Source organism: Anopheles moucheti, chromosome 3 (genome assembly GCF_943734755.1).
Source record: "Anopheles moucheti chromosome 3, idAnoMoucSN_F20_07, whole genome shotgun sequence".
NCBI lineage: Eukaryota > Metazoa > Arthropoda > Insecta > Diptera > Culicidae > Anopheles > Anopheles moucheti.
Genome location: NC_069141.1, coordinates 17,819,646 through 17,847,037, shown reverse-complemented (window position 1 = coordinate 17,847,037; position 27,392 = coordinate 17,819,646). Strand labels below are relative to the sequence as shown.

Below are 27,392 nucleotides of genomic sequence, written 5' to 3'. Positions count from 1 at the left end.
GGGCGCTATTGCTATACGATTGCTTGAACGGAGTACGGACACATATGGGTGCTTCATAGATAGAAAGGATGCGCTTTTTCCAAGGATAAAGAGGCCACAAGTCACTCGTGTTCAAGAGGGATAGAGGACATGGCTGGAGCAGAGTTGACTCGGTGGTTTACTGGAAAAGGGGGTTGTTGCCCGCGTTCTGTGGCGCACAGTTTCCCGAGCTAGGCAATTGCTTGATCCTTTTTTTAGATTGCTCAAGTGGTCAAAAGTAGCCTTTTTATTGGAATCGACTTTTCCTTTGCGTATCGTTTTTACTCCTAAAATTTCCCAGCCCACATTACAGACAATGAGTTTTTTGATAAAATATTATACAATAATATTCCTAGGAATCCAATGGTAATTTTCATGGAAATTTTATTTCCTTTCATTTGTAACGCTTTTCTGAAAATAAACCATGAAGATCTTTACTGTACATTACGAACGAAGAGAACATATTTCGATATACCAACGTTACATACGTGTCAGCAGAGCAATAACAAGCCACAACGGCCTCTACCTGGCACGTGTAACTTTTCCAAGGTACGAGCGCGTTAATATGCTGCGACTACACTAATGCTATTTTCCCTCTAAGTTAACAACATAAAAGCAACCTGTGCCGCGTCGTGAGATGCTGAATTTACTAGCAATGCTAGTCTAATAACAGACACACGCAATTCTTCCCATTGCCCTTAAAGCATCAGATGCAAAGTTTTTCATTTATAATGAATTTTGCAAGCACACGTTTTTTCCTATCCCTTTTCCTTTGTCGCATATGATGCTTATTGATTTTATTTGCATTTGACAGGTTTCGTTCTTCACACAGTTCAAAGCGTCCATTTGATCGATTTCCACTGTCACTCGTTCCATTTTCTTCGTACCAGTTATGATTCTTATCCACAGTTCTGAACTCTTTGACATTACTACTAACTGTCCTTATTTGATTCGATTTTCCATACACCATTCTGCATTATTTTTCACAAATTAATTAGTGACATCACCTCATCATGAGATCACGTACTCATTGGAAAAAAGATTCGACCATCGTCAAAGAGTAACGTTTATCGATTAAAATCGCTCATCAACTCCAAATGAATTTCCGTTTTTTTTTTGTTGAGAATTATTTCTCTTTTTCAAACTGTTGCAGTTGATGATGATATTAATGACGACGGTAATTTCTGAAACCAAATCATCCAACCCGATATTTCTATCGGCGAGTGTTTGCGGGTGCTTTGTTTATAATAAACTTTCCACCCACCCGTGCTCGGCCGCTTCATTTGCGATCTCATATCAAACAAATATGAGCCGAAATGGGAGAACAAAATGGAAAGAAACAGATTGCCCACACACGCGGTTGGGAAAATTAATTGCACCTAACGCAACCATTTTGTACCGCCGTGTCAGTCACAGCTCAGCCTCCGTTTGAGATTTACATGCAAACTTATCAGCTCACGTGGAAAGCTCTCCGGTTTGTTGGGCTCCAGGGGTGAATTTTCCCAGCGGCTGTATGATTTCCTTATTAACTCTGGCGCCATCACCTGGCAGTTTGATGGGACTTAATTGTTCGATAAATCTCTAAACGTGAAACCAACGGAACCCGCAATAATGTCATTGTTGTTCAGCTCACAATGGCGTGTACGGGCGGCCGTTTTCCGACATACTACGCATTAAAAACGGCAACTACTAACCTCTACTAACGTTACAAAATGCTTGGCGAGGGGTGAAATAATACGGACAACTTACTTACAGTTTCAAATATAATTCTTTTATTCTATCCATGTTTGTCATTATACTGGCAATTACGATAATACCGTTTAACATGGAAATTAGAGCTCAAAGACATTTTAATTACCACCTCCCCAAACTCCATTATTGCGTTGCGTCCTACTGCCAACATTACCGAAAATTGGAACCAATTTTCCAAGAACTCCTCCAGTCAACCGATTCATCCGCCTAATTTTACGTTCCCCGACCTGCCAATCGGTATCGGGGCCGTACCGGAAATCGGAAAAGTGAAAAACTATTTCCATTCACCCCTTCTCTCCCAATTCCTCCAATTCCGGGCGGTTGGACATGTTGGTTAATCAGGGGACGATGTCGTACCACCCTGTACTTTCTTCGGCTTCGGCCATATGATTGGGTTGCGCGTTCGTACTCACATACACCCCCATATCTAACGTACCCACAGTCTATCGCACAACGGGGTGCGTACGTACATTTGTGTTGGTGTACGACGTGTTTCTAGGGGTGAAGTCTCCCCCTTTTTATCTCGCTGTTTAGTACCACCACGACACACTACCGTGGCTGGTGATGGTACGAAAACTGTAGCATAAACGATGCGAAGGATCGCACACAATTATACAGTGAGTGCTGCACTTATCGTTACTAGATCAATTTTAAAAAAATAATGTAATACGGAGGATAATATAAACGGCATCTGCTATGAGCAGCATTGAGTTTAATAATAGTTTATTTAAAGAAGCCACCTTTTTATAATTACTTTTTAGAAATGTGTATTTGTAAATTGTCTGACTTTAGCGCAATGATGCATGATGTTTGACTTGATTTTTTGATTTTTAAAATATCGATAAAGCTTGTTGCAACCTTGTAGGAGTTAGACAGTTATAGATAGGAAGTAAGTAAATAAATAAACATTATTCTTAATTTAATAGCATTAGTAAACTAATAGTATTAACTATAACTATTTTCTCTATTATCAAATTTTCCAAATTGTTGTATGAACCTATTTATAAAATATATTTCTTAGAAATTCATCCTATTAGTATATACTATTTTTCTCTCAATTGTTGGTACTAAAATATAGAAAATAATTTCATATGCTTACGAATAACAAACAAACAACCACAAATCGGAATAAATGGTTCATTGGCTATTTTATGAGACTTTTTTTCTTCTCCTAAACTCCTTCTTTCTCCCAAAATATTTAAATTATAATTACTTTTGTAAGATCTTGATTTATACGATTTTACCATGCCGAAAATGCTGGACAAAAAAATTTAAAAATAATGTAAAACACGAAAACCATTTTCCTCAAGCATGACTAAAACATGCAGTGCACTGTAGCACGAACCACTACCAATACTATCGCATTTTGCTGCTGCCTGCCAGCCCATGCGCCGGCACTGTTCCAGGCAATGTGCTGGCACATCAACAAACCAACCACCTAATCTCCCAATGTCCTCCTGTTGCCCTTCGGCGCAGACGCCAATGTCGGTCGTCTCGTCAGAAACAGGGTACGTACCCCCTCTGTCTGTCTTGAGCACCACCCGATTGCACCACTACTGCCGGCAACAACAAAACGCGTGTCGACGGTTTCGAATCCGGACCGTTGTGCCCGTCCGGGCTGGAAACGGACGTGGCATCGTGGGGTGGGAGACTTGCAGGGCGTGGGTTTATGGATGGTGGTACGGGCGGTATCAGACGGCAACAGCAGCAGCATAAAGAAACCACATCGCATCGCAGAGCGAACAACGTATCGGCTACACATCGACGCACATGGCATCGGGACCGCAGTCGAGAGCAACGTTTCGTTCGTGCGAGCCGTTCCGTTCAGTGCCGTGCGCGACATTCGGTATGCGCGTTGGTTGTCTGCGCGACCCCGTCCTGCTGCACGTAGGGCAAACGCATTTCTTTCTCCGGCTGCTAAAAATCGTCCCATTTCACCCCCACGGGCAGAAGCGTCAGTCGCCAAAGTACACCACGAAACGGAAGCCGGGGAGTTATTCTTAAACTTACCAGACACCACAGCAGCAGTAGTACCAGCGCCAGCGATTTGCCCCAGTGTGTAGTGGTTTTGACCTAATTTGTTCACCATTTTGCTCTGCCAGTGCCTGGAAAATCTGTCCACCGGCCACGAAAATTCCCCGCATAATGTGGGCACGTTCGTCGCTACCGTGCCGGTGACGGTTGTACTTTGTGTGTCCACTACCAATACAGCCCAGGTGGGTGTCTGATGGATTTTCTTTGTGTGTGAAGTGGAAATTCCCACGGGAAACTCCAGCGTGAAGTTGAAACGAGTCCGCAAAGTTGTGCGCTGTTCCTTATTCCCTGTCGGTGCATCAAAAACGCGTTCATCTTTGTTGTCTTCCATTTTGTTCCAACACGTTGAGTTTTGGGTAAAGTGTATAAATTTTGCAATTTTATGTGTCTACCGCGAAGCCTCCAGGTGGATAAAACTCCCTTTTTACGGGTGCAATTTAGTGAAATTGTGTGAAAGAAATAGTGCAAATAAAAGGTCAATTTACACCACAAGTGAATTTCAAATTTTCCATCCCAAAAACGTCCCAACCCGAGTGTACGCATTTTTCCATCGCAATAGAAATACCAGAGCTTTATACAACAAGAAAAAAAGTTAATAGTGCAGAACGACCTTCGACCGACAAGGAAGGAAGGAAAGGAAGTTGCTACAGTAATGATAGTGATAAGCTGATTGTACCAGTGTTTGGCGTTGTTAGTGCAAGAAAGGAAAACATAAAACCGTACGCACGCACACCCAGCTTGGAAGGAGTGGGCCAAAATCAGCCCCGTGTCCTTGCAAGGCATCCCTCAATTATAATCAAGCGATGGATACAAATCGCTAGCCATCTAAACAGCTAGTTCGTGCCACGAATTACTGACCATTCCGAACCGCATCGCACCTCCCCCGAGGGGTTGTTTCATCGATTTTTGCGCCACTCCACCTTCACCCAAGGCAGGCAAAGTAACGGCTATGCTTCACCGATTCACCGGTACGGTCTCTTAAGCAGCTCTCAAAAGTGTGCCCAGCGCGCATTGTAATCACACACCAAAAAAAAAGAACCCCGTCACGTCCCACAAGACCGGTAGCGTTCGGTTCAAACACCGTCTCGATTGAACGATCTGATTTGGTCGGGTTTGATCGCGGAATCCGTTCCGTGTTGTGCAGTGCGTGTGTTTGTTTTTTGGCAGATTTTAACGCACCGAAATAACGATTCCAACAGAACAAATCATGAAGGACACCACGATTCGGCGATATCGCTCGCAACGGTAAGTTTATCGGCGAAAGATGGGAATGGAAAAGCTTAACGCTTTTCCGGGAAAACCCTACCGGAAAGGTGTGGCGAATGGATTTTATCAATATTAATAGCCACGAAATGAATGTTTGATCCTGCTGGTGCACGTTTTTGGGATACTTTCCATTAACCTTCTTTATCTCGTACTCGCTTACATCTGGGGGTCGTATGTGCGGTGTGAATTCTTGGAAAGGATTCGTGCAAAAAAGGGATAAAGAAGGGCATCCTTTGTTTGAAAGGGTCAACTAAACTTTAATTGAGAGTTGCTGTCTTCTGATCTCTGTTGCTTCTTTATGGGTTATTCTTTCTTAAATTGGGAGTTATTGATTAAAAAACAATAAGATTTTTAAGAACTTTACGTTAGGGAGCTCATCGTTGAATTCTGTTTTTGGTGTATAATGAAGGGTTAAGAACTCTTTAGGCATTACTGACAATTATTCTTCCGTAAAAATCACAAGGAATCGCTGATCTAGATGGAATTTTGTCCCAAACCTCGTCATAATATATTCGACAGTAACGATCATCTTGATCTCAAATCATTCAATCACTTGCAAATTCACTCGACCACACAAAGCTGACATCTTACTGTCACCTATTTTCTCCCTCTCGGCACAAAGTATACGTCCTTCAACACCGTTTTCGATCACCCTTCACACTGGCGAATATAGAGTGGTCGACCCTCACCCCAAAAACCAAAACTACAAATCCAAGCCAAGAAAGTCAAACATTTTCCTTCCGTACTCCGAACCGAAATCACTCTACTGAGCATGCACACAGAACCCGCAACCATAATCTCGATCGGCTGCTGCTTCTGCGGTAAGATTCACATGGTTGCCAGAAGGCCGGAAACCGACGGATAGATAAGAGTACTTACAATCAGATCGGTCGCAATGTGAAGTCGGCGAAAAAAAGCGAATAAGTCTCCTTCGAAACGTAGACCGCCATCATCGCTGGATCATAAGCGTATTAAGGTGACGGTCGTAATGCGATCAAGATCAAACCTTGTTCCCGCCGCTGCACGATCATGCAAAGGCCCCAGAGAAAGGAACTCCGCCGCTCGGTTCGTTTGTGCTGTGAAAATTCGCCGGTGCCGTTTGCCGATGAGCAATCGCTGTTTGTGTTGGCCCTGGTCAGGACAGGGCAGGGTCGCGACGCCCTGAGATCGTTGTCCATGAACGCGAACGAGCGTGAGCGCAGCTGCATTGGGAGTTTTTATTTGCTCTTTCCTGTTTCGTTCGCGCCGATACGAGGTTGCACGAGTTGCAATCCGGGTGCAGTGTACCCGCGTGCAACCCACCCCAGGCACCATCCCCACCCCCGGATGTGATGGGGAAAGTGTCTTCGAGACGACTGTGCGTGTTGCGAAACGATTTGGAACCTCGTGGGTGCCAAGGGGAGCGATTGCGATTGCGGGTAGTATTTACATTTTGCCGTAAGATGGCACTAATGAGCTTCGCCCAAGCTCACCCCGTGATGTGGGAGGTATAATAAAGCAAAGCGAGTAGTTCCATTTCGTCCCGCATAATCAATGCCATCAACGCATCTCGTCAACGCGAATGCGCGTGTGGCAATGGCGGTGGGCTATCATCAACTTTTTATTTTATTATTTTTCTCTCCCGATCGGTGTCACGGAAAGCTTACTTTTGCAAAAAAGGCTTTAGACGTACCACCTGCGCACACTTGAAGTAAGTGGCAATAAACGACTACTTAGGCTTCTTCACGTACCTCATATCTCCCAATGTCTAATGATGGGCCAAGTCCAAGTGGAAGCGCACCAAAAGGGTTTTCGATTGTTAGCAGCGTAGTGTTATAAATAGCAGCTACTTAAAACCCCCTCCAGCATGATGAAAACACACTCGAAGAAAGCGTTCGATCCGTTCGGGGACTTTTAGCGTTTCTTAATAGTGTGTTACGATAACGTGTAAAAATGTGGCCTCCCATCCGGGCGGTTTTTCTGCTGCTGCTGCTTATCTGCTGTGGACGGCCGTTGCGTGCTATTTCCATCTTCTGCCGAGCACTCCATCGAGAAGCCCCTCGGCTGGAATGAATCAATCGCTACAAAGTCTTCCCGAAACGTGCCCGGGAATATTCGAGTTGCGTCCACAAACACATCCATCGGCAATAGTACTGCTTCGCTGTGATTAGCATTCCGGTCAGACCCCTTTCGGCTTTCGGCGAGCTTAGGCTAATAGTATTAGTCGCAACGGTGTGGCTTTGCTTTATTTTTTGCTCTGTCCGGTTCGCCTGCGATAGCGAAGTGCTTCAAAATGGACGGCGAATTGTTGCACTTACGTGGCGGGTCGGGTTGAGAGTCATGCCGAGGTTTTGGGGGGTACTTGTTGATGAAACCATCGCCATACTTCGGTTGGCTATCTTCCAAAGCTATGCTCCCTATGCTTGAATGCAATTTCGCAATCCATTGCACCGGGAATGTGCTCTTCATTTAACTTAAATCGTTAAGGAAAATGTCTGGAACCCATGCAGCAGGAAGCCACCTCCATTCGATCGTTTACCGGCGTTCTTCGCGTTCCTCCGTGAACAAGAGTTCAACAGCACGAACAGTGTAGGTCAGTGAACCAATAAAAAACATACCCCTAGAACCCCACATTGTCTGGCAGAAATGGCAACCAACAAACGGAAACAAACACCACCATCGTGCATGGACGTTGCCTCCCAACATCGATATAGAGTCACGGTGGCGCCCAGTGTGTGTTTGCGCGCTTCCACCATTCGCGCTCATTTCGCGCTTCCGTCTCGATTTCATTCCAAAGCAAGAAGATGCAAATACGGTGCCGCAGCGTTGACAAACGACAAATTATGCACCACCACCATGCTACCAACATCGCTGCCATTGCCCGATCGCGGCATGCGAGGTAATCGCGGCCGAAAGTGTAAACAAATCCACGCCATCAACACCCCCGGCATCGGGCATTCCCGTTGCTCATTCAGAATGATTTTCACAGTGCGTACTGTAATGTGAATGTCGTTTTTTTTCTGTCTGCCGGTCTCTTTTGTGACTGTCGCGATGATCTTTCGCGATCGGTGCGTCGGTACTGCGACAAGATGGCTCGGGTTACAGGTTCAAGTGAAGCCATTCACATTTCCACCACCGGCACAAGTACAGTGTCTGCAGAGACTGCATCAACTAAATACGACGAGGCTGGGCCCTTCCCTTTAGGGGTGGGTTTGTGTGCATATGAAAGTAGTAGTTTTGTGCTGTGACCCACTTTCCAACAGACGCCAGCCGACGCAATCGGTTGGCTGAACTAGAGCAAGGCCTGCCGGAAGTAGCGACTTCTGAGGGAGGGGTGTACTTCTAGGTATTATTTCCCAACGTCCCGTCGTTGATCTCAGGTAGTACAACAAAGTGCCTTTGTATGCCAGTGCAAGCGAACTCCCGCATGAAACCATACACCCAAATGACCATGGCGCCACCAGCAGAAATTGGCATTGACTTACATATGCCACAGGGTAGAGTAACCTTTTTTGTATAACTGGTTTGCCACAAACGAAGCACCTTTTTACCAACGCCGAACGCGAGATCACCTCTGCGGGATCACACCATTGACGCAAATGCCGTCCCAAAATGAACCATGGGTATGCAGAATCGTGAAGGTATAGTTATTTAAACTATTAAGATGAAACCTGTTCCTTTCGATACATCGAACGATCAAAACAACTTCGAAAAAAATAAAAAAAGGAGGGACAAACCCTTCCGGATGAATCTTGTTGGAACTGGAATTTGGAGGCTCACACCGGACCTTGTCGAGGGGGGTGGTCGTTTTCAATTCGCGGACGATCAGCTCCAATAAACCACACCACAGATAGGCCACGGTGTAATGTGTGGGTAATGATCGATCATTAGCGACGCAGGCAAATGATGGCCATTCTCAAAGCGAACAATCGGCACAAAAGGCCTCTTTTTGTGCTGTGTTTCAAGTACATCAGCAGTACTATAGTGTCTGTGATGCTGTTCTGGTGTTCTGGTGGGAGGTTCTGTTTCAATATTTACCTAGCGCCCAGGGCCTCCACCAGTACGTTTGCAGTAGTACCCCAGACGATCGCGGGAAGAAAATTCTGAACCACTTCACTCTAGGCCCATCTTCTCTAATCAAACTACCTAATCGTGGTTGCGATTCCTCACTGCACACACTGTTGATAACTGCCGCACGCAATGCTGCGGGCCTCCGGGCCGGACAGACACACCGTACCTCACGCTGCCCGTTCTCATTATAGTTCTCCGACGGAACTCGGTGCCGACGGAACGCTTTCTTGCGCTGTGCGTGTGAAGGGACAAGTGAGCTGCAGTTCCAGGTTTTCTGGAACTGGCAAAAAAGGCAACAAACCAAACGGAGCGTTGCTCACCGATGGCTTACCAGTGATAAGAGCTGTGGTGGTGTATAACTCGGACTCGTGCCACTGCGTGACGTCACAATAGTGTTTAAGCGATATATAATATCACCACCAATCTTCATCCCACTTCCGTCTCTTTGTCTCTGGTAAGCGTGTTGATCCACGATGGTGGTGATGGAATGGTGTGACAGTAGGCCACTCGACCCGCAATCACAAGCAGCTTAAGCTTAACGAACCGGTCCGTGAGTTCGGGCCGTACTCGTCGAGTCTGCCTTGCCGTGAGTGCAGTTCCTTCGATAGTGAGCTGCGTGCCACATCACAGTGCCTTCCGAGGTACCTCCGTAATAGGTGCAGTGCTATCAGTCTCCGGAAGTCTTCCGGCGCGTACGTGTGTGTTTATGTGTGTGTGTGAATAGTTCATCATCCCTACCAACCCTTCTTTCGCGATGAAGAATAAAAAGAGCAATTCGATGGAGCTTAAAGAAAGGTAGCTAAACTTGCAAAGCGTGAATTCTCGGTTCGCCTTAATCTCGTGCCGAGATTACGGCGAGATTACACTGACCCATCGTAAAGAGGCTGGCCCCGTTAGTGCCCTTTGTGACGAGGCAGATCACCGTGCGTTCCTTATCAGCCGACTCTAATCGATCGAAATTCCTGCACTCGGAAACAGTGTGCGACGCGCGTCAATACAAACGAATCCAATGCGGTCCATTTAATTGGATCTTTGCTCCAATCTGACCGCCACTGATTGGCAGTTGTAAATCGTGCAATTATCGAATACTCAGTAGCAGCAGTCGAATGTTTAGGATGTATTTAATGTTTTATCACTTGCCGTTAGAGCCCCCCTCCAGGCACTGCCGTTTAATTGCTGGGAAATCTCGGGAAAAAGGTGCGAACTCGCTATTACCACTCGGTAGCACCAGGTGCAGGTCCACAACAACGCGCTTGTTTATTTGCCCGATTTACAACTCCCGGCGCATTATCGTTGTGCAGTGTAAACCTTCCTGCTGCTTCACCCATTGGCTCCGGATAAACATTTGCTCGGAAACAACTTTATTGCCGGCTACCAGCTAGGCTAAGCCGCGAGTAGTTGACGAGTTGACGACCCGTTCTGACACCGTTAGCAGCTGACTTCTCGAATCGATGCGCTTTATCTGGTGCATGTTGACCACCGCAACAGCCCGGTGGCCCAACGGGTAACTTAATGTCGGTGATCTAGACATCCGGAACTACTGCACTTGAGCAACAGCAAATATAGCTAACGGACAAGCTGCCAGCCTATCTCGGTGGACATTGCGGACGGTGGGTGTTAATGCATCGTCCGCTAGGGGATTGTGAAAAATTATTGCCCATTGTTACGATACGCGGTAACTTGCATGCATGAAATGCCCCGGTGGATGATAAGAAGCCAAGGAATTATTTATATGTCACCCAACGACTGGGCATTTAGATGGGTTTCCGTACAAACAAATTCATAAATCGCTACCCCGCACATTACAACGCAATAAAGCTAAGTAAAAGTAAACAATGGAACTAGCCCGCAACCGCAATTTACATCCGTGGATGGAAAACAATTTTAATTTCACACCGATATATTCATGAACTGCGACAGTGCGGGAGTGCTGGAATTTTAATAATTGATACATGTACCTGTATACCGGTTCCAGACCGGAACGTAATCATATCAATCTATCGCTTCATTTCAGCCTCGTTTGCATTGATTTATGGCCGTGCGATGCAAATCAATAACAAATTTCGTCCAGCCCGTGGCGTGTTTGTCGGCCCGCGGCACATAGCCTCACGATATGCTTCCGATCGGTGGATTAACATTTTCCCATCGCCCACACGCGTGGTGAGTTCATCTTAGACGGCGAAGGTCATGGAAAATGATTGTACTTGTAGCAAGTGACGCCGAGGTTTCGGTTTTCCCACCGGACGATCTTATCGAGCTTGTTGTGTGACAAGAATTCACCTGCAACTGCATCTACCGCCCATGGACACGTGCTACAGCGCTTCCTGCAAGTGTTTGCTGTCCATTAAGATCTCTATCACGCGTGTGTGTGTTTGTCGCACGTTGGTGGTACGAAAAAAAAAAGTTAATGTTATTAAAAACAAGTTTTACCTTCCTGAGGTTATAACACTTTCACCGCAGCTCACCGCACCAGCTGGCCCAACTAATGAACTTCAATTAGAAATGTTACACACCGCTGCTGGAACGGTGGCATAAATGTGTTAATAACAGGATACGCGATACGCAGCAAAAACGCACACTAACTGGCCAGTTGTGGTGTATAATTATGCAGTTAATGGAATTTCTCCATTCCGGGCACATGATTATGATGGCACTGCTGTATTTCAGCAAACATGGCCAACGCAACATTGCTTGGATGCTGGGCCGGAGGTTTTGCTAACTTCCATTAACTAACGGCGGAGGATGTTACCACTTGGCCACCAAAAAAAAAACATGCCACACCGAACCGGTAGCGTTAGCACAATGACCGGAAGTAACAGTTCTTATCAGATTGTCCACGGTGGGCTGTTACCGCTGACAACAGTGCTCTTTGGGCCTCATGTTACATTGAAATCAAAGCGACTTCTGTTTAGATTTTATTTTTGCATATTTCCCCACCACATTTTTCGTTTCTTACCAGACGCTACATGATCGCGAACCTCGTGTGATCGGTTGAAATACGATCAATAAACAGTACTCGCCTTGCATCGCATGGTGATGGTCGACTACGCATAAAACGTGCTAGAATACTGTTCGTGAACATATAGTTAGCTCATGTGGGCAGCGGTTTTGTTGGTTTGATAATAGTTTAAATGAGCTTCCTAACGATGCAAAATTAGTATCAAATAAGCCGTGACTGTATTGTTCGCATTATTCCACTGACCTCCAAAGCGGTGTGCAGTTGATGTGTTGCTATTTTACCTCTCTTCACTCGGTACGGATAATTGATCTAATAGTGTTTTAATGTTTCCGCTGATTAATACGTTGTTTTTCCACCGTTTCGTTGACCTCCAAGCGATTCATCGTGCTGTTTTCTTCATTTTGTAGGAATGCTCAATGATTTAATTTTTCTGTTTTGTTTTCCTTTTCTTTGCAGACCCTGGATGATGGATCACGGTGGTGTAGACGAGGAAGCTCCAATAGATCCGAGACTCAAAAATCGGACTTTTACCGCCGATCAGGACTTTGAAGGTAGGTTCGCGGGCGTGTACGACATGCATCAATATTATGTTATCAACATTCAAAATTCTGTCAACTTAAAAATCAATCCAAAGTTTTTGGAGAGCATGTTTAATTATGGCGCAGGGAGTTGCAGTCCACAAATTGCACTCGATTCCGAGAAACTCCGCCGGTGTAATGAAAAACATGTATTGCATTAATTTATTGTAATAATAACGAGCTCGAGTGGGGCCGACTTGATCGATACGTCCATCGCACGATGTTTGCACACTACGCGTGTGTTTAATTTCGTTGCTTGTACTCTCCACACATCCTGAGAGCTAAATCGATTACCAAACAACCTTTGGCTAAGCAGCTGTTGCATTTCCCGCTTGCTGCGATGAGTGTGGTGTAAATTGTTAATATTAAATTCATCGAAAGCTTGATGCGTGGTGACAACGTTGATAACGAGCAGTGAACGACTTTTGTCAACAAGCCATTGATGGGACCGGGCACGTGCGGCTAGCTGGAAACTGTTTCATTTAAACTCCATGGACACTCGTCTAATGCAATCTGTTTTACATTTAAGACTGTGTTGCCTACTTGCTATCCTTGCTATGCCCGGTGAACACTTATGCAAATAGTGCCTACAGCATTGTTAATTGATGGACACCCCCTAAGTACTCAACCTGTTCGCCCGTCTATCACATGCTGGCCATTGTGGGGTGGAATATGTAGAGCGAAAGAGAGAGTGTGTGTTTTTGAAATTAACGCTTCGTCGATTGCTTACCTTTCCAGGTCACCGAGCGCACACCGTTTTCGTTGGCGTCCACATTCCGGGCTCATCCCGCCGGCATTCGCAGCGCCGTCGGCACAAGCATCACCAGACGAGCCGGGAAAATGGTGACAAAGGCGGCACAGGATCGGAAACGGATCGGCCTGGTAAGAAACGGATGCATTATCATCTATCTTTAAACATTTTTTAAATTAACTAAAAATTGGTCGCCATAAATTATAATTGGACACGTATATATGTTTGCAAAAAAATTTTAAACAATTTGTTAAAACCGTCTCAAAACGTTACCGAATTGTAGCCAATCATTTCCTTCTTCAACCTGTAACCCTCTACTCTTTCCTTTCGAAAAATCTTATGCCTTCTCGTCAACTAATTGTCGAAATGGTGTACAGCCGTTACGATACCTCACATCGTCACACAACGAAGAATCAGCATCGTTGATGATGGCGAATCTTGTAAGATAGATACACAGTTTTTATCGTACAATTTATACATTTTGCATGCTTGATCAACAGAGTGGTTGTTTGAAATATTCAATTTTTGTCCGTAATATAAATTAATATAGCACCCTAGCAACTTTTTTTAAAAAGTGTAATAACAATCAATATTCATTTTATTATTAAAACATACTTTCATACATTAATTTTGTTGTTTAAAAAACCCCATTATATCTTAAGTTCTGTATTTAAAAGTTATGTTTAAACTAGTGATGGAGCTTCTCGAATCGATTCACGAATCCACTACCAACCTATCGCCAAGATCCTAGATAATTTAGACTAATTCCAATCAGACCTGCTCGGGAAACATCCAAATATTTTAAATTGCTCCAAGGTGCTCAGGATTACTTGAACTTCTCTTTCGTTACCTCAATACTCCAAAATATTCCGGATCCGGATCAGGGTGCACGAGAACCTTTCGTTTGTAAATCATGCATATTGCAATTTCCTCGGTTTGCGATTTGCAAGAGTTATTTATTTATATATTTGATCATTTGATTTGCATCATTGCGTCTCCTTCCTCGGAGGTATTATGCCCATCACTACTTTAAACATGATTCTTTATTAAAATCTCGCTCAGAATGACAAGATAATTAAGGTTTCTGAACATAGAAATTAAATTCCATTGGAATCTATACGACACAAGCCTTGATCATTACGCAGCTAATTCATTCATCCATCTCAACAAACACATATTCTTACCGGCTTTCTTTCACCACTTCATGGCAAAACACTCAATCATTTAAGGACATAAAATAATTGAAAAGATTACGATCTTTTCAGTCTAGCTGGCAACATTGGGAGTCAACCTCCATCGCTTTCACATGACACTTATTACCCTGGCCTTATTTAGCCCTCTTGACACTTATTACTCCGGCACGCAGTTCAACTATGCCGTCTGCGCTAACAAACGGCCCCTCTCGATACATCATGCGCTATCGCATGAATCACTTGCATCAAAATCCACACAATGATAACACAACATGACATAAACGATGTTTAGACAAGCTTCCATTTTGTTTTTGGTTTTCTGCTAGAGCATTTTGTTTCCGTCTTCCGGTTAGGCTTTATGGCCGCATGCTTTTTCTATTACTTCTACCACCGAACAACGGTTTTATTGATTGTTTGTTTTTTTTTTGTATTCCCTCCACTACGCACTCCAACAGTTACGCCACCCGCACAAAGAGTTCAGTTCATCCTGGGCGGTGAGGTCGGCGGCGAAGGTGACGGTACGCAACATGAGTCACATCCACTGTTCTCCGAAATGGAGGAGCTGGTCAAGGAGGGCGACGAGATGGCCTGGAAGGAAACGGCCCGCTGGGTGAAGTTCGAGGAGGACGTCGAGGAGGGTGGCAACCGGTGGTCCAAACCGCACGTGGCCACCCTCTCGCTGCATTCGCTGTTCGAGCTGCGCAGCCTGCTGCTGAACGGGACCGTCATGCTGGACATGGAAGCGGTCAGCCTGGAGCAGATCGCGGAGCTGGTGTGCGAGAACATGGTCAACTGCGGCACGCTGCCGGTGGAGGCACGGGACAAGGTGATCGATGCACTGCTGAAGCGGCACAAGCATCAGCACGAGTTCGGCAACAAGAAAAGCCGGCTGCCGCTGATCCGCTCGCTGGCCGACATTGGCAAGAATCATTCGTCTTCGAAGAGTAAGTATGCTTTTCCTTTCCCCCCCTCAGCAGGAAGCATCATGCCAAAAGCGGAAAATGCCCCGTCTGGGTATGTTTTCTGTTTTTCCTGTGTGTGCGCGCTTGGGGACTATTTTTTGTTTGCGCTGGGTTAATCACAACAAAAAAATAGGGGAAAAGGGAGAGTTTTATTGCGTGAATTGAAAGCGAATGTTTGTAGCGTGAGATAACCACCGCGTTCGTGAGGATGGCCTGGTAGATGCACGTCCGGGAGAAACAATCACAAGATCAATCACAGCATCAACGTTCACACCCAAAACCACTTCGATCGAACCACCCCTTTTCTAGATATGCCACGCTCATCCACCAGCTCCTCGGCCAACTCATTCCCAATGCACGTCGTTTCGTCGACACCCTCGGGCTTGCACGAAGATGGCGAATCCGCCCTGGCACCGGCATCGCCCCAAACGGCCCTGCTGTACGGCAGCAAAGACCAGCGGGGTCACTATCTCGCACTGCCAACAGGTACCCAAACAAAAAAAAACCAACATCTTCACAACCAATCACAATTACTCTGACCCGTATAACGACCCGCATCCGTTCGTCCGGAAACAAAAAAAAAACAAAGCTTCGTTCTGTTATTTCCTTCCCCGTTTATCCTGGTGACGGTAGTTGACGATGGTGGTGGCTAGATGACGATCCTCCAGAAGGCTCCGTGGTTTGTTTGGAACAATCTAACCAGAGTTGCTAGACGTCTGTACAGTTGTGCGTTGTGTATACATATAGCCGGTGAAAGCGTTCGTCGTTAATTGCCTGTAAATGCTCGAATGTAACCATGTAAACAGCTCGCTATAATCTAGTGCTAGTGTATTGCTGACGGTGATGGAACAGGTGACATAATAATTGATGCTTCAATTTTCAGATCGTTTACCTCTAACACGTGCACAAACTGCGCAAAGATATCGTGTGCATACTAATGCGTTTGAATTAAGACGTTAATTAACTGCAGATGTAAATTAATTACTTAACACCTTTTGGCAAACCGATCGTTAATTTGCACACCGAAATGAAGATCGTATTAACACGTTGTGAGTCGCAATAGTTACCGCGGGGCAGCTGTCAAAGCTTGCTAGATTTTTTTTTTTTTGCATAGCACATCACCCAAATTTGGGCGGCGTCGGTTCCGCTCAGTGATTGTACCGCAGCATATGTGAGTATATGGCAAAAGTTATGTTTAACACGTTCGCGTTAAGGTGTTAAATGGCTTCCGATGTAAATTCATTGGTTGACACATTAATTTCGCAAATTGCTCGCTAGTTTGCACGTTGATACCAACTTCCTGCTAACGGGCGAAAAAGGCGGCATCGTAGAATTTGTTTACAGCGGTACAGACGCTTCCTTACAAAGCACCATGCGTCTCCATTAGGAAAAAAATGCGGCCACACGTGTTGAGCTGTTCGAGGCAACGGGATTATTGTGTGTGCCACGCTAGTTCACGAACCCCATCGAACCGGTGTGGCCCCAGTCTAGGGCTCCTTTTTTGTTTCTTCCTAATGTTGCGTGATGAATTTGACACCATTTTAATGAGCACCGTTGTCTGGAGACGTTACGATGGAACTCGCTCACTCCTTTTCCACAACCCGCTAGCGTGGTTAATGATGATTAGTGGGGTAGAATGGAACGGCTCACGATACCTGATACTGTGCCATGCAACTCCGCTTGGCCGGTTCGCACTTATGGATTTTTTTTTCTATGTTGATATCCTTTCTACTCACTGAGCCACCGGGAAACATGTTGTCTACATTCCTTTTTTACTTTATGGTTTGGTGGCGTGTACACAAGCCTCTGTGTCTTATATCCGTAAATATTGCAACGTTCGCCCCAGCCCCAGTTTCGGGAGGTCATAGTAAATAAATATTGCCATCCCTTTTTTCCCCCACCCGGCGCATTCCGAAATTCCTTCAATGCCCGCTCTAGACGACATTTCGCCAACGGCTTCCCACTGTGGTCCGGGTGGAAGTGGTCCAGCAGTTGGTGGAAGCATCGCAGGATCCACCGTTGGAGTAACTACCTGGTTCCATGCCGGTGCTTCAAGTTCCGCCGCTTCAACGACCGCTGGAAGAGGTTTTTTTCTTCTCAAAAATAGCTTTCTATTCCTGTGTTTTTCTCTCCCTATTCTTTCCTTCCACTTCGCTCTTGTTCATGCTCTCCATTGCTGCGTGTGTATCCACTGTATCCTCGTTCTTGAAAGCATTTTCTACCGCTTTGTCTATTTTTGTTTTCTTCCTTTACACTCTCGAAACACTCTCCAATTATCTCTACATCGGTGTTACACACATTCGCCAGCTCATCCTTCCGTCTACTCGGACATCACCGACCATCCCGTTCCATTGATTGTCACACATATCTTGACTTTCTCTCGCTCTTTCTCTGTGTGTTATGTGTGAGTGGGTGTGTGTGTGTATATGTCAATGTTCACCGTTAGTTTATTAAGTGTAAAATTGCGGCAAACACCATTAGCGTTACGGGCCGTTCTGACACTGCTTCAAACTATCGATCGTCCATTGCGTTACGTTAGACTTTTGGAACGTAATTCTATAGCTGTTCACATCGTTTCATTTTCATTATACTCATTGTGCTCATTGCCACAGTTATTCACATAACTTTTCATTCGCATTCCTTAACGTAGGCCTAAAGAGTTTACAGTTAACTTAAGTCTTCTCATCGCAAGTCCCATTATCACTAGCTGTGTAAAATTCGTTCTTCATTCTCCCCGTGTGTCTGTGTGTGCATATAGTTCATAATGTTAGATCACTTTCAATCACTCTCTGTGCAGTCACAATCATTTATTGTTGATAGGAAAGAAATAAAAATTAGGTTTGCAAGTAAGTTTCCAGCAACTTACACTACATCATCAGCACACGAAATTTAAAATTTGCCAGAAAGTTTTGTAACAATTGTGGTATTCGATGGAAAGATGCTTGAAGTCCTTTTAAAATAATGCCTTAATATTTCGAGGAAAAACGCTGGAAACTTATTTGTACACCCAATTCATGCAAAAAGTTTCCTCCTACGCTCGCAAACATTAGAACTCATTGCTTGTCCATTCGTCCTACACAGAATTGTATTGGTACTTAGAAGTTAGCCTAAACAAATAACAATCACAAGCCACAGACATTGGCCGCCTATGCCCTTGGGAGGGAACCTAGCGCTAATCATTTGCGTTAAAGGAAAGCTTTTTGCTTGCAAATGGGACAAAATTTAGCTTCAAAAACCACACAAAACCTCTAATTTATGTAATTTATATGTACACCAAAAAATACTTCCATGAATCATCGCATCGTTTTGGATGTTTGACCACAGTACATATTAGCACAGCACACTCTAGTGTTATTTTTACAATGTAAGCTCACCGGTAACGTAAATGCTCGCCCATATGCATACTCCGAACTGCTCCGAATGTAAAAGATAGTGACCTATTAAAAAAGGAATCAAACAAACAAACATATCCACCATATCCCTCCCTGTCCTTCTTCCAGTTGAAGACCCAACGAATACTAACAGTCCACCGAATAGTGCTACTAGCAATGGCAGTAACCTGAATGCATCCAGCAAACCGACCAACGGCAACAGTGGCAGCGGCAAACACTTAACCGTACCCGGAAGAGCCGCCGGTAAATGAACTCCCTCCACCCCCTTCACTACTAGCTCCAACCCCTGTAGCACAGCCAACCCCGTGTTTTTCCCGATGCTCTCCACCGTAGTCGTGCCTGTAGACGTGGAGAAGTTGCACGTTTTGTAGCGTACATGCAATCAGTACAAACACACAGACATACATTTATATGGAAAAGACACGCACATTTCGAGCCACACATTTCAACAACGTTTTGCATATTTAGTGTTTAGATCGTAGCGGTTCGTTAGCGTCTCCAACGCTCCTGTAAGTCAACACGAACGCCTGCCCAAATTGGTTCCCTCCTTTCCGGTCGTATAGTTGGGCTAGAATATTTAGTGTTGTTTGTCTTTTTTTTTTTCAAGGAAGATCCTTAATTTTTCATGAACCGCGTAGAATACAGAGTCCTGTACACATTAGGTTGAAGGATTTCCCTAGTCTCGTTTATTCGTAGCGAGAAAAGTAATTTGTTATCCTCGTTACTATTTCCCTTTGTTCTTTGTAAGCATACCCGCATTACGCTACTACCCCAACAACTTCAAAAAAAACGTTGCAAATATTGCAGTTTTATCCCTGTCCTTTTCCTTTTTCCCAAACGCTCCATCAGCGTTACACAACATGCGATGGTGGCCCACCAGCACGGTAGTAACGCAAATCAATACGAATGCCTTCAAGGTACGAAAATGCATTGCACATCGAGATCGATTGGAATATCCTCCATCTTCTAGCGCTAAATTGTTCTGATCTGGATTTTCCCACTCCCGGGAAAATGCAACCACATCGTCAGTTGGTACTGCTTCCCAGACGGTGCAATATGTGTTGCCTGTAATTAGGATGAAATCCGTACACAGGGGTTCCTGAGGGGTGAGATTTGCTTTACTGATGTAAATGGTTCTAACTTCAGCAACCTCAACACAATCCGTTTGTTGTTGGTCGTGCGTTGATTTCGAATCATTCTCAGGTACTGATTTATCCAGTTTTAATAAAAGAGAGCTTGGAAAAGAATTCAGCGTCTGCTGAGCTGCAAGAATTTAATAAGAAGTTGAATTGCTTTAGTAAACTCTGATTGTTAACTCTATCCGTTACCTGTAGAACGCTAGTTTTAACCACTAACTTTGTATTTGCTGCATGTTTTATTTTTACATTTAACATTCTTCTTAACTAAAAAATTTCCAATTTGTAGAACATTGTTGTGTATTTTTTGTGTAAATTTTCCTAAAATTTTCCCTTTCGTATTCACTGTCCCTCTGTAACTTTACGGCAAACAGCACATTTAAATGCTTTCACAAAACAGAAACAGGAACAATGACACCTGTTACTGCACACCAACACACGTAGAGGACGCACTCGTTTCGGTACAATGGCACACACACACAGAAATTCGCTTAACGCTTTTGCTCTGTCCCCATCGCCAACGCAGGAGAACATATGACGCAAAGCCCGAGCAACGTGTCGATGCCGCGCAACACCAGCTCGGGCGAGCTGCAGAACGGCGAGCATAAGACGAACACACACTTCATGCGCAAAATTCCACCCGGTGCGGAGGCAAGCAATATTCTCGTCGGTGAGGTTGACTTCCTCGACAAGACGCTGTCGGCGTTCCTGAGGCTCAACACCGCCTCGGTGATGGGCGATCTGACGGAGGTCCCGGTACCGACGAGGTAAAACTCTATCGACGCGATCATCGAGAAGCACCGATCTTATCGATTTGAAACACTTCCACCCAAACAGGTTCATCTTCATCCTGCTCGGACCGCCGGGTAGCCATGGCAGTTTCCATGAGATTGGGCGCGCAATGGCAACCCTAATGTCGGACGAAATTTTCCACGAAGTGGCGTACCGTGCGAAAAAGCGCGAACATCTGCTGGCCGGCATTGATGAGTTTCTGGACGCGGTCACGGTGCTGCCGCCGGGCGAATGGGATCCCTCGATACGAATAGAACCGCCCGCGGCAATACCGTCGCAGGAGGTCCGCAAGCGTCCACCGGAGAAGAACCCGAAGGAGGAAATCGACGAAGAGCTGGAGGAGCAGCGGCAACGCGAAGAGGCCGGTCTCTCCCGCACGGGACGCCTGTTCGGGGGGCTTATCAACGATCTGAAGCGGAAGGCACCGTTCTATCTGTCCGACTTTAAGGATGGACTTTCGATGCAGTGCGTAGCGTCGTGGATCTTCCTGTACTTCGCCTGCCTCTCGCCGATCATCACGTTCGGTGGGTTGCTGGGGACGGCCACCGGCAATAATATCGCTGCGATGGAATCGCTCGTATCGGGCTTTGTATGTGGCATCGGGTATGGTTTCTTTTCCGGCCAACCGCTCACCATTCTCGGTTCGACCGGACCGGTGCTGGTGTTTGAAACGATCGTGTATGAGTTCTGCCTGAAGGTCGGGTGGGATTATCTAACGTTCCGGTTCTGGATCGGCACCTGGATTACGCTCATTCTCTTCGTGCTGGTTGCGGTCGATGCGAGCGCACTCGTGTGCTACATTACGCGCTTTACGGAGGAAAACTTTGCCTGCCTGATCGCCGTCATCTTCATCTACAAGGCGATCGAGAACGTGTTCCACATTGGGCAGGAATATCCGATAAATACGGCTGGCGGGAAGTTTGATTGCTCGTGTTTACCACCGGTAGGGCAGGAGCTGACTCCGGACGCCATCCATCACTGGTCACAGTATGATATGCGATCGTGCAAGGTAAATTAGCGAGCGAGAACCAAGAAGATTACGTTTAATGCCACTCCGTACATTCGTCCTTTCAGAGCTTCAACGGAACGCTAGCCGGAGCTGACTGTGGCAAGCCCGAGTACGTGTCGGATGTCTTCCTCATGTCGATCGTGCTATTTCTCGGCACGTACATCATATCGGTCATACTGAAGGACTTCAAGAACGCCCTGTTCTTCCCCTCGATCGTGCGTCAATTCATCAGCGACTTCTCGGTCACGATTGCGATCTTCTCGATGACGCTGCTCGATTTCTTCACCAACATCGCAACGCCGAAGCTGGACGTGCCGGGCGAGTTCAAGCGTACGATCCCGGACCGGGGCTGGATCATTATGCCATTCCACGAGAACAACCCCGCCTGGTCGTCGGCACTAGCGATCCTGCCCGCCCTGCTCGGTACCATACTGATATTCATGGATCAACAAATAACGGCTGTGATAATCAATAGGAAGGAACACAAGCTTACCAAAGGTTGTGGCTACCATCTGGATCTGTTCGTGCTGTCCTGTCTGATACAGATCTGCACCATCATGGGTCTGCCTTGGTTAGTATGAACAGTGGAGAGATCCTGCATTAGCAGCATTTAACATTCGACCGTATTCGTTCTTTCTCCGACGTTTCACAACCACCCCAACAACACAGGTTCGTTGCTGCCACCGTGCTCAGTATTAATCATGTCAATTCCCTGAAGAAAGAGTCCGAGACGGCTGCTCCGGGCGAGAAGCCACAGTTTATCGGTGTGCGCGAGCAGCGCGTTACCCACATACTGATCTTCCTGATGATCGGATGTTCCGTGCTGCTGACGCCGCTACTCTCCCACATTCCGATGCCGGTACTGTACGGCGTGTTTCTGTACATGGGTGTGTCGGCCCTCAAGGGACTGCAGTTCTTCGATCGCTTGCTGATCATGCTGATGCCTGCCAAGTACCAGCCGGACTACATGTTCCTGCGACAGGTTCACTATCCGTTTCACTATTTGCCATCGCATCAGCACTCGCACTCGTACGATGATTGTCATTGATGTGGGATTTTTTTATTCTCTCCCATCCGCATTCCTCCACGCATACAGGTCCCCATTCGACGTGTCCATCTGTTCACGATGATTCAGCTAGCCTGCTTTGCCGTACTGTGGCTAATTAAATCGTTCTCCATCACCTCGATCCTCTTCCCGCTAATGCTGGTGGTGATGATCGGCGTCCGTAAATCGCTCGACTACATCTTTACCAAGCGCGAGCTAAAGATCCTGGACGACATCATGCCGGAGATGACGAAACGTGCCCGGGCGGACGATCTGCATCAGCTCGAGGACGGCGAGGTGGGAATTTACAAACGGCTGATCGGGTGTTGCTTCGGTCAAAAGCCGTTACAGCAACCCGTTACCACGATCAGCGTTACCAAAGTGACGGAACAGACAAACAAATCCAACAGCACTAACTCCAACAGCTAATGGAGCTTCCAAGCTCGCTCCCTAAAATGATCCCTTCCCTTTATATTGCTCGATTCCGTGTAAAGTTCTCCATTTAGTAACCTTCCCTGTTACTGGCAAATCAACTGCATCGCCCCCGTTATCGGCCCTGAACGTTAACCGCTACGGCTAGTATTTTAGTACTCCTCTTTAGTGCAATTTCTGTTCGCTGCAGACGACACACTGTAGAAAGCGACATTCCATTAGCTTATATTTTATTACCTGTTTATATTTAGTATTTATAGTACACTGCACCCATTTACCCTGTTCGATGGATCACTGCACCAAGACGTAGATTGGTAGTGCCGTAATGTATCTTACGTTACCGATCACGATGTATTCAACTGTCTTGCACGGAGTGCTTATGCTTTAAGTACAATGCTATCATTATTTTCGAGTTATAAACGTACACTGAGCGTACGCTATAACGCTGTAAAGCTTTTGTTCTAAACATTTACAACGAATTGACAAAACAGTACACACGATCAACCACCACACCCACCCACAGAAAGAAGGATCCTTAGCTAATGCACCTTAATAGTTTTGATTTAAGCCGTTTTTGCAGCTAGCTAGTTCACAGTTGTAAGCTTATTCGAAGCGCATTTCGGAGCGTTTAATTTTTTAGCATTAATTGTTGCTTTCCGTTTCCGTTCGTTATGTAAAGTAGTGTAAATGGACAAAAAGATTAATAAAACTCTCACCCTCAAAACACCAAAAACGCTACATTACTCAACATTTACTATAACATCATCATCATCCTTTTACTTATGTTTTACAACCTCTACATCACACATACAGCTGCTAAAACAATAAATAGTACACACGAATATGTTGTGGCGCTGAAAATAATGGGCCATTTGATGCTTTACGGTTGGCGTAAAGGACGAATGCCCCTGCAACACGTAAGCATGCAAAGACATCCAAAGCTTTCTGGATTTTCTTACTGGAAGCTACTAGTACTACTAATATTAATGTTCAACTCATTGGCTTTATCTTAGTGTATTTGTTATCTCACGATCGAGCAAACAAAAACAGCGGCATCTGTTTGTACTAATAATTGAACTAAAGCTGATAGCATTAGCTAAGAAAATTCTGATTAGTACTAAGTACAAGCAGACCGTTTTTGTAAGTACATTAAGGTTAGGCAACGTTGTACCTCATAATCGATTTGCGCTTACGAAAAGCAGCTTACATTCATGTGTACTATCATTTTACCTACTGATACTATTCATCAACTAAGTTTCTACAAATCCGAAAGTTTTGTACAAAGGCCCATAGTACTTAAAAGACACACTGACACACTGACATGCTTTCGATGTTTAGTAGCACCGGAGCTACGTTCGAAACGAGTGTCCCATTGTACTAAAGTCGTGTAAAATAAGGTAGAATGGTTTATTTACACAACGCCTCTTTCACCCCAAACACACAAACAATTACACTACAAAACACTACGTTCTAACGTTGCGTTTGCGTTGGTTTTGCTTTCTATTCACAACTGTTTATTTCTTCTCCTCGACAGGAAAACCGTACTCTACTAACTGCACAGCGAACACAGATCATCGTTACTAACCATTAAACGTGACCAACGACAAAATGTTCGCTTGAATGAGAATTTTATTCCGTTTTGCATGTGGTTTAGTGTACCTTTCTTTTCTTAACTTTAAACTATTCGCCTTTATGACTCTGCTAAGCATGGAACTCTTTTAAACCCAACATAACCCGACTCACACATTTTGGAGGGTGACCACTTTTAACAATGTCTCGTTGGGCCGAAAAAGGCAAAGCTTCTTCTCCCTTCTAAAACACCTAAAAGCACACATTGTACACCGAGGCAAACATCACCGTGTCGATACCGAACTGAACATCGTTTCGTTGAAATTGCACTACCCCCTGTTCTTAGGACTCTGGACAACATTCGGCCGACAATCTGCAGCTACCGCTGGAGAATGGTACCGTCAACGAGAAGGGCAAGATTAACATATCGGAAGAGGTCAATCGGACCACCATCTGGAAGCAGGTCAACAACTGTAATGTACTATTCACGAAAAAACAAACACCGACGGCAACTGATCGACAGAAGCATTCGCAGCAACTGTAAGTATGGCCGGCTTGTGAGCATTTGCCATTGTACTAATCGTTATGCGCACTCCATTGCAGTTCTAAATCGAGTGAAACCGAGAAAAGACTGTCCACTATGAGGGAGGAAGACGAGGTGGCTGATGAGACGGGTCGTCAATTAAGCCAGCAGAAGAAGACACAGGTCTAAGATTTTCCACACTCCGCACGTTTTTGCAGGCTCTTATGTGTATATATATATGTATGTGTGTATGTGTGTGTGCGTCTCTCGCTCTCTGTTGTGTGCAATGCGTGTGCGTTGAGTACTAATGTTTAAACAAAAACAAAATCGATCGCACATCGTGACGCCATTTTCCAACCTTACCACCCAACATCAACATCATGAGTGAAAGCTATTACTAACCCATCAGTTACTACAAATCGCCACAACTACACTCACACAAGCACACATACACGCAGACATCCGTCACGGTATAGCCTCCTATGGGAAGTACCCGAATTACACACACTGTGGCCCCATAAAATGTCCCACGAAATGGTTTTTCCTGATTGTGCGGAAATGTACGTGTATGTTTGTAATTGCATCCTGTGGATGGTTTTTATTAGTGAATGTTTGATTTAACTTGCATCCGAGGAGCGTTTGCATTTTACCATCGCAATGGCTAATGTGTACTGAGCTTTTGATAGCGCCTTTCAGTTCTGTCTAGGTAATTACAGTTGAGCGGTGATTAGCAATAGATTGCATTGCTAGAATCGGTCTGATGACAGTATCAGTAACAGTATCTACATTATTAAATTGAATGTTTAGATTATTTCACTCGTAAGTTAGAACATTAAATAGCTTCAAATATACATTTTGCAGGCTTCATTTAGAAAACCAGTTTAAATGCACCGTTTAGAATATGTCTCAACCATTCACATTAAGGCATGACAACGCTAGAGATCGCATCCTTTGGTGTGTGTATTTTTGTTTGTGATCAACGTTTTTATTGACAACAAAAAAAAACAACAGTTTACGCAATATCCCACCGTAGTTAAAACCGTTCACTGTTAAGCGGCGTCCATTCCAAACGTGCTTCTTGCCTAAAACAATGTTAAATGAAATAGTTAAAAGCAAATAACATATACCATAGCATGATTTTCCCGCTAGTTGCCGAGTAGCTTCTTCATCCAGGTTAGCTAAACATGTGCAGAAGATCGAAAGGAAGTCCCTTTTCGATACTGTGGCGTCCATTCATTCCATCACCCGCTAGTTACCCCGTTACGCTACGTAAATCTTGTGTTGCGTGTGCGTTACAAAATACTCAAAACACAAACGCAAACGTGTACTAAAGTTAGCCAAACCCACAACCCGATCCGATCGATTATTGCAGAAAATGAAGCGAGAGTTTTGGATGAATTCCCGCACCGGCAGCAGTAACGGTCGTGCCAATAGCAATAGCAACAGTACCGGAGGCAAGATCGTCGGCTCCGAAGGTCCTGCGGTGAGCCGCGGAACTAATGGCGCTTCCGAAACGCAGGTATAAACGAGGGAATAATGTTTAGACCATGGTTTAAGTACAGTATTGGATAGAAGCAGTGAAGTTAGTGAATTGGAAGCGTTACCTGGGCGGTGTAACGCGTGCAGCGATCCTTTACAGATCGAGTATAGAATATTTGAATCCGGAATGTGCCGAGTGTTGCAGTGAGGCAGTAGAAGGCAGTGGGGTCGATTTTTCCTGCCACAGAGTATCAGCTCCCGCATATAGGATAATGTCAACTTAGGTGAATTTACCCAAAATATACCCATCCAACGGCCCCCGAATTGGAAGGATCAACTTTTTGAAAAACATATTTATACCCAAAAGACTACAGACAAATGTTTCAGAGGGAAAGCGAGAGAGAGAGAGAGAAAGATAGAAAGGGAGAGAGATAGAGAGAGAGAGAACCGAG

General features: G+C 45.1%; 1 protein-coding gene across 3 annotated transcripts; it reads left to right on the top strand.

Annotated features, from left to right (window-relative positions):
• The first annotated feature begins 4,807 nt into the window (after window positions 1-4,807).
• On the top strand, window positions 4,808-27,392 carry LOC128304155 (sodium bicarbonate cotransporter 3). Of its 3 annotated transcripts, XM_053041305.1 has the most exons (15): window positions 4,808-5,049; window positions 12,536-12,630; window positions 13,396-13,539; window positions 13,786-13,848; window positions 15,057-15,545; window positions 15,873-16,049; window positions 19,064-19,198; window positions 20,618-20,858; window positions 20,929-21,892; window positions 21,958-22,463; window positions 22,562-22,874; window positions 22,989-23,234; window positions 25,285-25,478; window positions 25,542-25,644; window positions 26,834-27,392. In XM_053041305.1, exons 1-15 carry the CDS (start codon window positions 5,012-5,014, stop codon window positions 26,984-26,986), a joined length of 3,861 nt encoding a protein of 1,286 aa, XP_052897265.1. In that variant the 5' UTR covers window positions 4,808-5,011; the 3' UTR covers window positions 26,987-27,392. The 3 variants fall into 3 exon arrangements, with proteins under 3 accessions (XP_052897265.1, XP_052897267.1, XP_052897266.1); XM_053041307.1 differs by lacking the exons at window positions 13,786-13,848; window positions 19,064-19,198; window positions 25,285-25,478; window positions 25,542-25,644; window positions 26,834-27,392 and adding an exon at window positions 24,904-25,062; XM_053041306.1 differs by lacking the exons at window positions 13,786-13,848; window positions 19,064-19,198; window positions 25,285-25,478; window positions 25,542-25,644; window positions 26,834-27,392 and having other exon boundaries at window positions 22,989-23,679.